Source organism: Pezoporus occidentalis, unplaced genomic scaffold, assembly GCF_034315485.1.
Source record: "Pezoporus occidentalis ecotype Australia unplaced genomic scaffold, CSIRO_AGI_Poc_V1 ctg162, whole genome shotgun sequence".
NCBI classification, from domain to species: Eukaryota; Metazoa; Chordata; class Aves; order Psittaciformes; family Psittacidae; genus Pezoporus; species Pezoporus occidentalis.
Genome location: NW_026913447.1, coordinates 104,366 through 119,862, shown reverse-complemented (window position 1 = coordinate 119,862; position 15,497 = coordinate 104,366). Strand labels below are relative to the sequence as shown.

The window sequence follows — 15,497 nt, the reverse complement described above, 5'->3', positions numbered from 1 at the left end:
CATTAATTTGATTGTGCAAAATCCATACCAGCTTCACTTGCAAAACTAAACAAAAACATTTTTTTTTGTACAATGCCAGAAAATAAAAGAGATTTGTAAGAAAAGAGAGCAAGACAAAGCTGACAGTGTGTGTATAAAGCTGAGTCTAAGCAGATGAGAACAGTCAAAAGTCTTATTTAATCATTCTGCTATTTTTGACATGCTGTCCAGTGATAAACTACACAAGCATTCCTTTGCATTAAGGGGGCGGGGGGCAGAAGGGAAGCAATGAAATAAAAATCCAAGAAAAAGGGGACGAAAGTACAGTCCGACATTGAAGGAATCACATAAGTGATTTGGATGACGCTGTTCACGTGCGTGTAAAATATCCAACAAATGCCTTTTCCAGTGGCAGCAGCAGTAATTACCTTTTTGAAGCTGTGTGATACTTTGCTTCTGAGAGCTCCTTCTTCGCTCAGAGGATATTCACAGGCACATTTTTACCTGGTAATTTTTGGACATTGATAAGTGAGATATGAGCACTGACGGCTACCAACACCATCACCAGTTGGTCTGTGCTACAGAAAGAAATGTTGATTCGTCTGTTGTTACCCATTGTGCTTGCAGCACCAAGGCTCTGGTTACACTAGGGACTGACAAGGGCCAGTGTTAGTGCTGGCCCTGGAACAGTCTTATGGCTTCCCCAAAATGTGCAGCCAGAGATTGTATGGTTCCTGTGGAAATCCCAACACGACCTTTTTCTTCCATTCCACTCAGAAGGATCACAAAAAAAAAACCTTCTAGAAGTCTCTATTCAGCCCAGATGAGACCCAAAAGACAAACATTTAGTTGCCATTTCTTCCTGTAATAAACAGAAGCTCATGAACTCTTTTCTTCTTGTGGTGCTGTCTGCAGGCTACCAACCTGTCCTCTGCATCCCAAAAGAACTAAAATATTCCCAAACTGATGGTCTCCTGGGACTGCTGATCTGCTGGCAGAGGGAAATGTGTTGGGGAAGTGGTCTGCCAGGTTTTGTCTGGTTTAGATTTTGTCAGAACACCTCCACTGGACAACTCATCACATCTCATTTACTTAAACGAAACCACAAACCCCATCATGGCAGGATGTCCTGTGCTGTGCCTGTAGAGAGCATAGGCCCAGGAACTGACACAAAAAGGACAGATTATTTTGGTGGCTGGATTCCCCAGATCTGTGAAGTTTTGCTTTTTCGTGTGTTCATAGGATCCTAGAATGGTTTGGGTAGGAAGAGACCTTACAGTTCACCCAGTTCCAGCCCCCTGCCACGCGCAGGGACACCTCACACTAGAGCAGGTTGATCCAAGCCCTGTCCAACCCGGCCTTGAAGACTGCCAGGGATGGGATCGGAAGTCCTATGACTGAAAAACCCTCACTGCAGTTTCATGCAGCTCAGCGCCTGTCATAACCTCAAGCCCCACCAATACCCATGCAGGGTATTGCACCCCTTGAAGTATTTTATTGCTCTTTTATACAGGAATGAGCTTCACACGTTCAGAAATACCATTCTCTGCAGGAGTGCAAGACATTGTATTGGTTTGGAAGGTCCCTTCTGAGAAGAAGGAACCCTAGTTTATACTCCAGCACCATAAAAAGATGACATGAAACAGCACTTCAAGGAGAGGAGGAGTCCATTAACAATACATTACAGTAGGGAGCAGCCAAGAAGCGTGTCTGCGAGCTTTCAAGAGCATCAGCCAGAGCCTCCCTGGGTAAATGCTGGCACAGTTCCCCAAAGTCAGCAGAGGTATGCAGCTTTTGCCAGGGGAGGATCTGGTCCCTGGATTGTGTTCACAGAAGAGGAGCCCAGGAACTGTGAATCTTATCAAAACCTTCCCCTTAGCAATAACTGGAATGGGTTTTCATTTCTGGTATCTAATAGCCAGAGCTGAGGAAAACAGCTGATAGCAGGCTTTTTTGTTTTTCTTTTTTCTAAGAAAAAGAAAACCATTATATGCGGGTAAATTTATTTAAGTAGCTGACAAGAAACATGGCTTCAACTCAGGCAACACATTAATCACTGAAATCTGACTTGCAGAAAAATCAAGCAATAGGTTGCAGTGATTTGCTGTCAGTGGTCTGAGTTCCAGCTTTGCTGAAGGGCTGTCTCTGTGGTTGTTCAGGCAAATCTTGCTTTATTCAGTCAGTTAAGAGAAGTTAAGAAGCATATATATACATATAGTGGTCATAGGTGCTGCAGCATTGCAAGGCATCACCATACCTGTGCTACACACTCTCAGCAGGGACAGTGACTGGAAGGGCTTGGTCTGGCCTTGGACCTTGCATTACACCCAGTGTGAACATAAATTACCTCTTTACAAAACTGTGAAAATAGCGGAAATCATGGCAAAGTGTATGCTGAGCAAGTGTCTGCAGGGAGGCCATCCTCTCTTACTCAAGATTTCGGTATGTATCCCACGGAAAGGCAAACAAAAAAAGCATTGCTTCAGTTTTACACCATGTTGCCATAAATCTTCTCTCCATGTGAATTACCGTGAAACTGTTCACAGCTACTGAGCTGCTTCCTTAACACATTGTGCTGCAGATGGGCTTTGTCTGTGCATGCTTTGGCAGACAGACCTGTCCCTCATTTAGATTTTATATAGAATATGAGAAAAACAACAGTTGGAGGTGGGTTTTTTAGTTTTGTTTTGTTTTTTTTTCTAATGTACCTTGTTGGCCTGCTTTCATTGCTCTCCAATTATTTTTGGAAGTTAATTGCTGTATTTTACATTTGCATTTTTGCTGTACTGTGTATTTCTCAAAGTCAGGGTGATCAAACAGAAATACTGGGCAGGCACAATGAGGAGCCAGTCTAACAAAGACCCCTTTGTGCAGTTAAACACAGCCATGCCATGCCCTTTGCTGACTCAGGTCTTCAAGATACGGCACAAGTCATCTGAGTTCAGGTTATGACATTGAAGAAATCTGATTAATTTTTTCTTCTGTCTTTTCTCAATAGGAGAGTTTTTATTATTATTATTATTATTACATACATGCACTCAACTGTATTATTACTTTCTACCATCACTGACCTGGGATAACAGTATTGTTGTATCTAAACCCACATAAAATGTTAAGCAGCTCTTATGCCCCCCGAAGTGCAACTCTTCTGACATTCATGGGTTAGAAATAACATTGTTGGAGAGGAAGGATTTGACCTGCCCGACCACCTGTGGAGTTGCTGCATTTTGCAATGAATGAAGATCAGGCATCAGCTGACCTATAAAAAAGGCCCATATTTTATCCTAAGAACTCACTTTCTGACTCAGTGTAGAGATTTCTGTATCTGCTTTGCTCCTAGGAGGCAAATATTTCATAGAGTGGACTCTTGTTTCCACTTTTAATATCCTTAGCAAGAGTTTCCTTAACGTGTTACGTTCACCTCAAACCAGTATAAAACTTTTCTTTTTTCGCATTTCACTTCGCATTTTCCCTTTCCCTTCCCTTTTTTCAAACAGCAAATGGTCATCGTGTCTTCTTCAAAATAATCGTCATGGTAAGGTTTTAAGTGTCCCAGGTTTGCTCAAGTTAACCAAAACCCCAATACACATCAGGCAGCTCCGAACCAATTGTTGCCACAGCCCAAGGTGCTGTCGTGTTCCTGCAGACATTCACAGGTTAATTATCACCTTAAATGTTTATCCTGTTGTTGCTTGCATTTCCAAAGCATTTCAGCTGCTGTAGGACCCTGGATCACTCCCTTCCCTCTGGCACAGCAGTGTTGTACAGGTTCAGCATGCCCCAGTCTCTCCACAGTGTCCTTGTGCAGAGCAGGAGGGCTAGGGGTGATGGCAGCTCTACACCAGGTGGAAACAATTATGGGAAAAAAAAACATGGTCCACACGGGATGAGTTACTGCTGATAGCTGCCAGATAAGCAAACTTAATAAAGAGGTGGCTTAATTAAGCCACATTCCTTGCATCTTACCTTTCCTCCTGCCTGTCTGGGGCGATGCTATCAAGCAGCCTTGCTTTGCAAGATGGGGCAGGGAGTGCTGTGCTGGTTCACTGCTATGTGACGGGCACAGGGGGTCCTGCTGGCGATGGGACATGGGGGTGCTCCCTTCAGTCTGCAAGGTGATGGGCCACAAAAGCCTGCCACAGCTGCTTGCCTGGTGTTTACTAGTATCAAAGGTTTGACCCTAAATTCCATCTTCTGACATTCAGTGATCCAGGAGCACCTCAACATCCAGAGCAGAGGGGAGTAGCTCAGCACCTCCCTGCTTTTCAATCAGGTCCTGTCAGATAAAAGGGGTGACTTTGCTTTGAGAGAGTCCCTATCACTGTGGCTTTTTCTACAGGTAACACAAAAGCTAGACATTGCAGTGATCAAAATCATGCTGCTCAAAACCCTCTGGGAATTTGGGCTTGTGCATGTTCTTGAGTGAAGACTTCATGAGAATCAGAAGTTTCTCTACTTTTAATAGCTGATGCACCCTATTAAAAGTCTGCAAGAAGATTCTCCTTTTGGAAACCAGATTTAAAGTTAATACGTCAGCTCAATTTCCACATAGATTTTAGCGGCTGAGCTCACACAGCTGTGCATTAGTTGGTGTTCAATGCACGCTCACATGTACAGCTGCGTAGCTAACTGCCTCGCTGAAAGTTATTCAGTAGCTAAAATTACCAGTGGGGACCCCCTCTTACCTCTCACTATGTATAACAAGATCGCTGCTGCGCAATGTTGATTAGACATGTCAATCTGGAGCTGGATGTCTGGAAATGAATATTGCTATTAAAATGCCTTTGCTAATGATCAACTCATGTATCCATCATTTTGACAGACTTAAAAACGTGAAAAGCTAGAGCACGCACGGATCCCAGGGTTGCACTGTAATGTTCAGAGAAACATGTATTGTCGTATTGTATTTCCTCTGGATTAACCCTAAAGTAACAGTTTCTGTGGCAAAATCGTGTTCATGGCTGAAGCTTGTTGTTGAGCAAAGGCTGCACTAATACAGAGATCTGTAATGTGGAACTGGGAAACGATCATCATGCAAATTGGTTTCTGGTGTGTGATACTGAAAGCAGAGCCTCTAAACCGCATCTTTAGGTGTGATTTAAAGCATTCATGATGTGGAAAAATCTTTGGGTGTTTAGGGAAAATATTTCCAAATCTCCTTTCCAGTAAACTCTGGGAAAATTCATCAAAAATTGAAAGGAAGACTGAAAACAAGGAAGTGATGTGTCAAAAATATCTCCCTGTGGAACTCAAGAGATGGATTCCAAGCATGGGCTTTGGATATGTGCAAGGGCAGTACGATTTTCCTCTATCTTTAATTGGACCAACCCCTTGCGATGCTACACAAGGCTGTGCTTGCTTCAGGGTGCCAGGGCAGTATTTAATGGCTGTACCTCAGTGTGCGGTGGGTTCTTATTGTGCGGCTGTGGGAGAGGGGTTTGATCAGGACAAGTGGTTTGGCTATCAGGAGAATCCAGGAAGGAAGATAAAACCACAGCGTATCCACAGGAAAGCCAACAAGTTCAGCCAAAAGCCATTGCTGGGCGAGTTGAGAGGAGAGAAGCAGCTCCTACAAGGTTCCCAGCAGGCAAGTCTTTACCCAGGCACAGGCTGTGCCAGCTGAGGTTGGCATCTGCTGCCACAAGCCAGTCCAAGAGTGGGAGTCCTAAGGGTCCTAAGCCTGAAAATTAAGCAGGAATTCTCAGGGATGAAAGCTACTGCTTCCTCTTTCTGGTTAGTTTTGGCTGGCATAACCCTGTAGGTCAGCATCTCATGGCTGGGATGCCCTCCTCTCCTTTCCCATCTCTGCTCTCTCTCAATCCAGGCTGTATCTTCCTCTGAAGAGCAGCTACAAGCAAAGCTTTATCAACCTTCTTTCTTCCTCAGACAGGAGGAGATGAATGTGCACTTGGAAAGCCATCGGCATGGCTTGCAGCATATGAACAACCTCCCCGATGCACCTTTGAACTCATTCCTCCTGCATTTGTTAGTCTTGCAGATAAAACTTCACAGCAGTGTTTGGAGAAAAGTCTAATGAGGGACCAGTTGTTTGCATAACAAAGCAAAGCTTCCTCTTCAGATGTTCAACCTTCATTAAGTATAATTTATATTCTGGCTAATCTTTGGAAAAGGGTAAAATACGGAGCCAAAGTTTGTTTTTACATAGTTTGGAGTGATGCACTGTTTGTTTAAAGTGGTCATTTGCAACTGATAGTTGATTTAAATTCAACTTAATGATGATTTGTGATGGCTGCGTGTTGTCCAGGGGAGTGTTGTGTCATGACTGCCATGCCTTTAGCACTCTTCTGCATCAGTTATTGAATTAAAGGATAAGACCAAATGGATGGTTTCCCAGTTTTGCAGATATTTGAGCATATCAATGGGGCATGAAAAACTGTGAATTTGTAAATTACAGGGTTATTTTCCCCTCAGACTCACATAAACTTGATAAAATAGTGCACCGAACAGCAGTTTCCTTCTCTTGCAGCAGTCCTGGTGCCTGGTAGTCACTATCGTGGGACCCTTTTAAAGTCACCAGATCCCTGCAGTGAGTAGCTCTCAGAGTGATAAGGGACACAGCCATTGGTAAAGGCTTCTTAGCACTACTGGGAGTCCTGGTGACTTGATGTGATTTGCTGTCTAGAAGGCAGGTGCAGCTGAATATCTGAATGTCATTAGAGGCCAATGTGTAAGAAACATTAATTTCTCAGCACTTTGTTCGTATCATAGGCACATAGAGAGTACTTGGCCTATTGACTCTTCACTGCAGTTGTGTCTGCCTGCCTGTATAAGATACTTTCCCTTGCTCCAGTTGAAATACCCGATATATTTCACTTACCACCTTCCAGGTTAATCAAACAATGAGAAATTACTGATAACATTTATCTTGAGTGCACTCCTTGCTGAAAATTACCTTTTCTGCAAGTTTACATTGTAATGATGGATGTTTGAAAACACCCTTCACCATATCATGAAAATTGTGACCTGAGCTGTGTGTATGGACAGCACTGAGGAGTCCTGAATCCTTTCAACACAAGGGAGCTGGGTTTTCAGAAAATACTTGGGATGCTGAGTGTGTCCGCATTGGCTACTCAGCCCCAGGCTCCTGAGTTGGGTAGTCATGCCATCATTTAAAATGCCTCATGGACTGAATGGTGTGTTTCCATGTTGCATTCTTTAATGCTGAGTTATCTCCAACTGTGAAGCTCAGGATCCTCATCTTATTTCATTCATCACATACATGATATAGTCATGACTGTTTCTAAAGGCAGCATCAACCTTTAGACAATGTATTTATTTATTCATTTATTTATTTTATTGTTTTTCAGGAAAAAATGCTGTAAGGGTTATAAGTTTGTTCTTGGACAGTGCATCCCTGAAGGTATGTAATTTCACTGTTCTTATCTGTCCTGTCCCTCTGCATTTGTCTTTCCCCTTTGCCCTCTTCTCAGCACTGCCAGTTTGGAAGAGCATCCTAATATAACCACAGGCTCAAACGTATCTCGTGTCAGTGCGGGAGCTGTTTCCAAGAAATTGGTGGGAAAATAAAAAGATCAGTATCTTCCAGAAGTTTTCCTTAGCATTGATCCTCCCCTAAGTACACATGGCTACACAGATCTTGTCCCACAAACTGCTGCAAACAAAGGGCTGCATTCTGCTCTTGGTTAGGCATGCAGGAGTGCTCTGTGCACCCAGGAGCACACGTTTCCTGTCTGATGGCTCTCTCCATGTAATCCTTGAATCTACAACAGCTGATTTGGCTTGTAATTGAACAGGAAATGGGTGACTAAGTTAGTCCTGCTGTTAGTTATCCATTTCCCAAAGATGTCAGTGAGGGGACAGCATCATCAAACAGCATTACTTTTCTATCACTTCTCCTGGTCATGGGCACAGAGGCTGTTGCAATGAGATCTCATGTAGGAAAAGGCTGAGCTCTGCCTGCCTTAACCTTGTCAAGTCCACCCAGCCAACAGCTTCACGTGAGCAGTGGCAATGGGACTTCTTCAATCATTCTGATTGCTTTGCTTGATTTGCATGAAATTGGCTCTGAAGCCATAGAAATAGGAGCTGTCACGCAGAAGCAAATGGCCAGAGATAACAAGCCAATAAACCATGTTTTCTCCAAAAACCAGGTTAAAAGGTTGGTTTATGGTAATACATCCTTCTATTTGATGACACATGGAAAACCTCGAGTTGACCTGAGAGTTTTGCCAGTTTGGGATGGTGATGTTTTGAAAAGAAAAGGGACAAATTAACATACCGGAGAGAGTCAGTTGGTTTTTGACTTACAGTCTCCAGCCAACAGGGATTATAACCCAAACGCTGATCCTGCTGCTTTTGTTTTTTATAATTTGCATCTTCTTTGCTGCTGGCTGGAAACACTAGAACACTGGTTGGGAGAACAAAAATTAAAAAAAAAAAAGACAAAAAAAAAAAACAACAAAAAAGACAAAAATAAACTCCACATTTTCTCATAACAGGAATTATGGATTTGCTGTTTCCTTGCAAAGAAAGAGCTCACAGTACCCACCCAAGCCCTGGGGAGCTGGGAAGGGTTTGGGTGAAATTGATGCTCCAAGATGTGGTTTTGCAGTGAGTTTCACTTCAGTGTGTGTGGCATGAGACGGCAGCTCCAGAGTGAGACAGACACTTGGAGGAGGCAGTTGTACTTTGTTGTGCAAGGCAGTTGTGTGCATAGGAGACAGAAGCCCTCCTTTCAGGGTGGAAAGAAGCCAGGACTCTACACTCTGCCCTCCATTTTTCCTATGGATTGTAACCATTTTATACGCTGGCTATTCACTAAATACAATGGGTACAGCAGGAGAAATGATAGGAACAAAAATAAAATGAGAGCCATGGCAATATATTATTTTAGGCTCCTAATTTTCATCTCTTGAGACTTGAGGTGATTATGAAAGCAGCTTTTATTATGTACCCACTGAATTTGCTTAATCCTGTCTGTGAATTGCATCTTAGTAACCTGAGTTTTCTGCCACTAATTGAATTTCTCTTCTGGCTTCTTTCCTCTCATACCTCCTTTCACCCTTTTTCAGCTCAATCTATATTTTGCCTTGAAGTTCAGAGGCCACAGCAATTACTATAACATCTGAGATGATCTCGGATGAGAAACACGATTCAGTGAAGCACTCATTTCACTTAGTCCGTTACAAGACATTACTTGGCTCTTCACACATTGTTTTGGCATATTCTTGAAGAGTAGCTGTATGAAATGCATATCTCGACACAGCCACATAAATATATTACAGATGTGAGCTTATTAGAGCACATCTGCACCTTTCAATCCAGTACTGGCAAGTCAAAGATGTGAGAAGTAGCTCCAGCCCTGTCTTCTCTGTGATATAGCAGTGGCTGCAAAGAGGAGGTTTTGGGATACGGATAGACCCTCCCTTGTCCACCCTCTTTCAGCTGCTTCAGGAAGACAGTGATATCCGTCTTGGACAGCTGTTATTTAAACAGACTCCCAAAGGATTGTGTCTGCCCATGACCATCTTCAGTTTCTGACCTGTTATTTCTTGTCTGCTCTTGAAAAGCAACAGAAATCAGTGCAGTCCAGTATGAGCCCATGCCCCAGGTTCTGCGTTTCATTTGCTTTGGACTCACCTTCTCACTCTGGGCTTCAGCTGCAGGAGCAGAGGACAACGCTCTTCAGGAAACCTGAAGGGGAGTTTGCTTTGTGTGGCTGATTCCCCTTATAGCATCTCTTCCTTCTCCACCTGACCAGTGAAGCAGGTCAAAAAGTAGCTCCTCATCCTTTTCTCCTGAATGATCTTCTTTGCTCTAGAGACTCATAGCTCCAACCAAGTCCTGTCTTCTGGTGCCACTGAGGGTAAAGCAGGGACAGATGTAGTCTGAAACAGCTTCTTTTGGAGAACACCATCCCTGCCACTGGTTTGTTACTTGAGTTTCTTGGCTGTGGATTAGGTACAGTTTATGGCAGGCAAACACTAATCAGATCTATTCTTCCCTCACTAATGCTATTTCAGAAATTTCCTTGGTACAACTTCAGGTGCTGTGCTGTCGTTCCTGAGTTCACTGAAATATACAAAGACATTTGTTGTTCTGCTCCAGTTTTTTTTGTATTTTCCTAAAGTCTGGAACAGCCTGATGCTCACCGTGTGGCTTTGATTCATCCACAAACCACATTTCTCAGCCTGGGCTGGCAGACAAGGGGCTTGACCATGGAAGGGCATGTGCATCCTCAGTTCTGTATAGCATACAGAAATAGCGAAGCAGCTTTTGCCAAGTTTCATCCCACTTGTGAGGACTATTCCTGAAGGAGTTGTGTCACCTGGGACCAAAGCCCTGGGGACACACAGCTCTGTGATGTGGGACCTGCCCATAACCATTGTCTGATTTGGGTTGACTCCTTGGCAACCACAAGCAGGGAGATCTCCACTTCTTGGACCCTTCCCTATCTTTGTATAAAAGTAAATTAAGGTGGAAGTGAAAGCCATTTAATGTCTAGTTAGATGAAATATAGCAGAAGAGAAGCAATTCAAAAGCATTGGCATTGTTTAGTCTAGAAGAAATGAGGGTGAGGGGAAACATGATAACAGTTTTTAGGTATGTGGAAACTTGCTGCAAGGGGAAAGTAAACCGTACTTCATGGTCAAGAAGAACAGGACAAAAATAATGGGCTTAAATGGCTGCAAGGGGAGTTTGGATTAGATATGAGTAAAAGGCTTTCTATCTGCAGGGACATTCAATCTTGGTAATAGACTGCATGGAGGGGCATCTCCAGCCCTCAGGGGTTTCTAGGTACAGGCTAGACAAATGTCTATTAGGAAAGGTTTACACATAGTTAATCCTGCTTGCGGTGGGAGACTGTCCCTTCCAGCACTGTTGTTTATAATTTATTAAGGCACAGCTATTCATTGAAGCACAGGGAGGACAGAGCTCATTTTGCATCCACTCTGAATAGGCAGAACATGGCACAAGCCAAATCCAGCATCTGCACGGGCACGCTGGTTAAGGAGCAGGCATGTTCACCTTGGTGCTCAGCACACTAGCCTGTTCTCCATCTGATTTTATTTCAGTGGAAAATTAAAATTGCAACCGCACCCAGGAAAAACACCACTAATACCCACTTTATATTCAGGATTATTTAGTAGTGCCAAATGTAATGGGAGTTTACAACCCTAGCATCACCTAAAAAGCCCGAACTAGCCAAGGCTGACCATGTTTGAAGGCAAGGGCTGTGTTTTCCTTCCACACTTGAGCAAGGCTGTGCACTGCATGACCCTAGTTCCTGCTGGGTGTCCTGGCACTGCCATTCACCATCACAGCACTACAGGCAGGCTTCAAGTGTTAACACAGTTGTGAAATAAGAAGGAAAGAAAGGATGCCTGCTATTCAAAAGGTGACAAGCACAAGGGAGGAAATGTTTGGCACCATTACAATAGTAGTTTTTGGTCTAAAGGGCTCTGGTGTGACGTACAGCAGCTTGTTAAGCGTTGGTGCTCTTCTGTACCTTGGCACATTGTCACTTTTACCCTCAGTGCCATGTGTGTGCTCCATATAATTTGTGAAATATGCAAATAATTTGTGCAACATGCAAATGTGGTTTCACTTGCTTTACTGTCTACCAGTTCATTTTAATTGTTTGGAAAAATCATCATACCCAGGGACGTCTGCTAGTCATTACTGTGAGTCACTAATGAGTTTGGGTTTTAATCATTTTATACTGTAAATATGGAAACAGTGCGTTGCTGGGGACTCAGTTGAAACACTTTGGTTTAGATGTATTTGGTCTGGAACATGGACAGCATATTTCTGCTATGACTCCCTAGTATCCAGTCACTGAAGGGTCACAGTGACAGCCACCTGGATGCTGTGTACAGGATGATGTTCCTCTGAAATCATCTCAGAAACTGCCACTTGCTTTGGCATAAAACCTGACTTCCATCAGGGTTTGCTTGAGCTGGTTTTGACACTAGATGCTGCTCCTGCTCCTCTCTTCTCCTGGCACTGCAAACCCCTTGGACCCACAGCCAGGGACCCAGAGCCATCTCTCCTCAACCGCACCACCAGCCTGACACCAGCGGACAGATCCAGCCCTTGGCAGGGCAGGGATGCAGATCAGACCCTGGTTTGCTCTGGTGTCTTCGTTGGACTTCACATCTGCTGCTGCATAGCACTGAAATCAGAAACAGATTCTCCCTCCTTCGGGTTTCAAATGGGGACTTGAGTGTTTTAGGATTTCACTGACAAGCCTTGCCAGTGACTTTACCATACCCTAATCTTCGCGTTGCTATTATGAAGAGTGATGATGGTTTTGTAACAATGTGTTTTTTGCTAGAAGGGTTATATCTGGCTTTGAATAATTAGAGTGCAATTTTAATTAAGTTTTCTTTATAACATACTTTATGCCTGGATTTGGCAGTTAGCTTCACAGTGTCCCACAGTATTCGGCGTACAAAATGTTGCTATCAGCACCTAAAAAATAGTGCGATAAAACAGCAAAACAATTTTTAGGTAATTTGATATTTCTGTGAAAAGAATTCTTAAATTCTACAAACTGGGACAGTGACCCTTGCTTAAAATCCAGCTTTCAGAAACAGTCCAACTGCTGTAAAGCTGTGATAGCAATTACAATTTTACTGTCTAAGTATCATCTAGCTACTGCCACCAGTATTTTTCCTAACCATGTTTTTCTCTCTCCAGACTATGATGTCTGTGCTGAAGCTCCCTGTGAACAGCAGTGCACAGATAACTTTGGGCGAGTCTTATGCACTTGTTATCCTGGGTATCGCTATGATCGGGAGAGGCACAGGAACAGAGAAAAGCCTTATTGCCTGGGTAGGTAGAAGTGCGTGTTTAGCTCATCTCTACTTACTAATGCATTCTGCTCCCTCAGGTCTTTTAGGAGTCAGTTTAGATCAGAAATCTTTCTTATTTCATTACTATGACAGAAGAAATATGTTTTAATTATGTTAAGGATTGGTTCTAGACCTAAGAGATCTAAATCCCCCTGAAATTATTAGTAGGTAATACCTAAAATGAGACATATGCAACCAAACACTTTGGAATGTTGGGCTGATGTAATTCCCTTTATTAATTCCTCCTGCAGGTTTGGGTTTTTAGCCTTAGACAAGGGACATGATGCTAACAGTATCCCTCAAAGCACTATAACTGTGCCTAATTATGAAAATAAATCCTTGTGGTTTGATTCAGGTAGCCACTATGTAATTCAGAACTGACCGTTCACATGTGGTCATTGTGTGGCTAGTCTGACCTGCCTTTGTTGTGCCAGGGAACCAAGATCTGCAGGACCAAGCTTTGCTTGTGAGCTTTTCAATGCAAAGAAGTGGTCAAGAGATGTTCACTGATAAAATGTCAGGTGCGTTAATAATAAATGTGCAGTTTGCATAGAGCTCAAGCCCAATGCACCAGCAGTGCTGCAATTACTCATATATTTAAACCATGAAATCTCCTGATACCTTTGGAGGAAGTCTTTTGTTGTATTTGAGGTGTGAAACCTCTGGCTTTGGAGCATTTTGAACTCTTGTGGCTGCCCCATCCCTGGCAGTGCTCAAGGCCGGGTTGGACAGGGCTTGGAGCAACCTGCTCTAGTGGAAGGCATCCCAGCCCATGGCAGGGCATTGGAACTAGATGATGTTTAAGGTCCCTTCTAACCCAAAACATTCTGTCCTATGAGCCTGTGATTCTATGATTCTTCCTCCTCTCCAGATATAGATGAATGTGCCACAAGCAATGGGACCCTGTGCTCTCAGATCTGTGTCAACACCATAGGCAGCTACAGGTGCGAGTGTCACGAAGGCTATACGCGGGAGGAGGATGGCAAGACATGCACCAAAGGAGATAGAGGTATATGCTAGTGGGGATTAAAGGTTCTGGGCCAAAGGGCCATCTAAAAGGTTGATCTGTCATAAAAAGGAACCGCTCCTTATGCTATACTTAGAGCTGGGGGTCTGAACCTGGGAACCTGGGATGTAGTTGATGGTCCTGCAGAGTCTGGGCTGTTCGCTGGGCAGCCAAGCCCCTATGGAGCAGTCCTGCTGCATGCTCTCCTCCTCCCCAGTTTATGAGCAGCACACACAGAGCAGTACATTAGTAACCCCATCTATAGAGTGCGAGTACATTGAAGGATGTGGAACGTGTCTTCCCCAGAGAGACAGAGTGGCTGAACAGTGAAACTTGCCTTTACAGCTTCAGTTAGACAGTTCTGCTGGATCCATCTGCTAAAAGCCATATTTTGCTCCTTTACCAACCTGGATTATACCTAGTTTGTGGTCCAGAGCTCAGGAAACAAAGGGAAAAAAAATACACTTACAAGACTTCATTAATTTAACCTGTTATTAAATTAATTTCAGTAACTTCAATTTGTATGTACATGCCTATACTTGAGATTAGCAAATGGCCCTGGGTTGGATGGTTAGTGCTTCTGGGCACTAAGTGGCTCAGAGAAGGTGTGCCTGAGGATTCAACACACTTTCCAAGACTTGCTTAAATCGGTTGCTAAATTACACTGAGTAACACTGAATTCTGCTGACCTGCAATTAGTCTGTGTGTCTTGTGACTTTTTTGTAATGAAAATAATTTGTGATGGGAAACGGGTAGAAGTGAAGCCTTGTCCTTGATTTTCACTGTTGGTTTCCAAGTACATGTGTGTGCTGTGCATAAATGATTTTAAGGTTTTTGACCTCATCCCAGTTATTAAGTTGCAGCATTCAGAGTACTGCAGATTAAAACTGATACGACAATTTGAAAAGAAAGGAGGAAGAAAACAACCTGTGGTCTGGGAAAAAAAAAAAGAACAACCAAACAACTCAAAACCCCACCAAAATCCCCTCTTTTAATGAATGATGATTTACCATAGGTTCGTCAATTAATGCCTAACAGTTACTTTCAGGGTGCTTCAAATCCTGTTGGATGGCGAGAGCAATTTATAATTTGGTTTTCCTCTGAAAACGTGTTCATTAATTTTAATTTAGTTTTTCAATTTTTTTTTTCCCTGTAAGTGTGTGGAAATTGTAAAGGAAAGAGAAATAACCTATATAATCCCCTTGCAAATAGTTTTTCTAGTTAACTTTTCAGCTGGCTAATTCAAATTACTAGACAAAGCAGTGTCCACAGCATTCAGGATAACCAACCATGCAAAATATTCAAGGCTGTGAAAATAGTTCTGATATTTGAAAAGCACCAATTTTACACTGAATATGCACGGCACATAAAAATGTCAGTTTCAGTAGTTAATCTGGAACAAAAATACTGCCCATCTTTCAAGACATTTCCCAAACCAGCGTTGTGAAGACAGGAGACCGCTTTCCGCTCTGTTACCCCGCTATAATCCAAGTCACTGTTACTAATTGCCAGGCCTCTGGGACAAATTCAGGAGGATCTGGTCATCGCTGTTTGACGGGGTTCATGTGCGTAACTCATCAGGAAGAAAAAGCTTTGGGCAGCCGAGAGCGACCGGCTGTCGCGATGCACCACCCCGTGGTCAGCCCTAGCCCTGCACCGCTCTGGTGAGCACC

At 43.3% G+C, this 15,497-nt stretch overlaps 1 protein-coding gene across 3 annotated transcripts in view; it reads left to right on the top strand.

The window, feature by feature from the left end:
* Positions 1-15,497, top strand: part of CCBE1 (collagen and calcium binding EGF domains 1) — a 97,540-nt gene that overhangs the window by 67,616 nt on the left and 14,427 nt on the right. For all 3 annotated transcript variants that reach the window (XM_062612864.1, XM_062612866.1, XM_062612865.1), the window contains exons 3-5: positions 7,308-7,360; positions 12,664-12,798; positions 13,690-13,827. In XM_062612864.1, the coding sequence (XP_062468848.1) occupies positions 7,308-7,360; positions 12,664-12,798; positions 13,690-13,827 (326 nt within the window). The remainder of the gene's footprint in view (positions 1-7,307; positions 7,361-12,663; positions 12,799-13,689; positions 13,828-15,497) is intronic.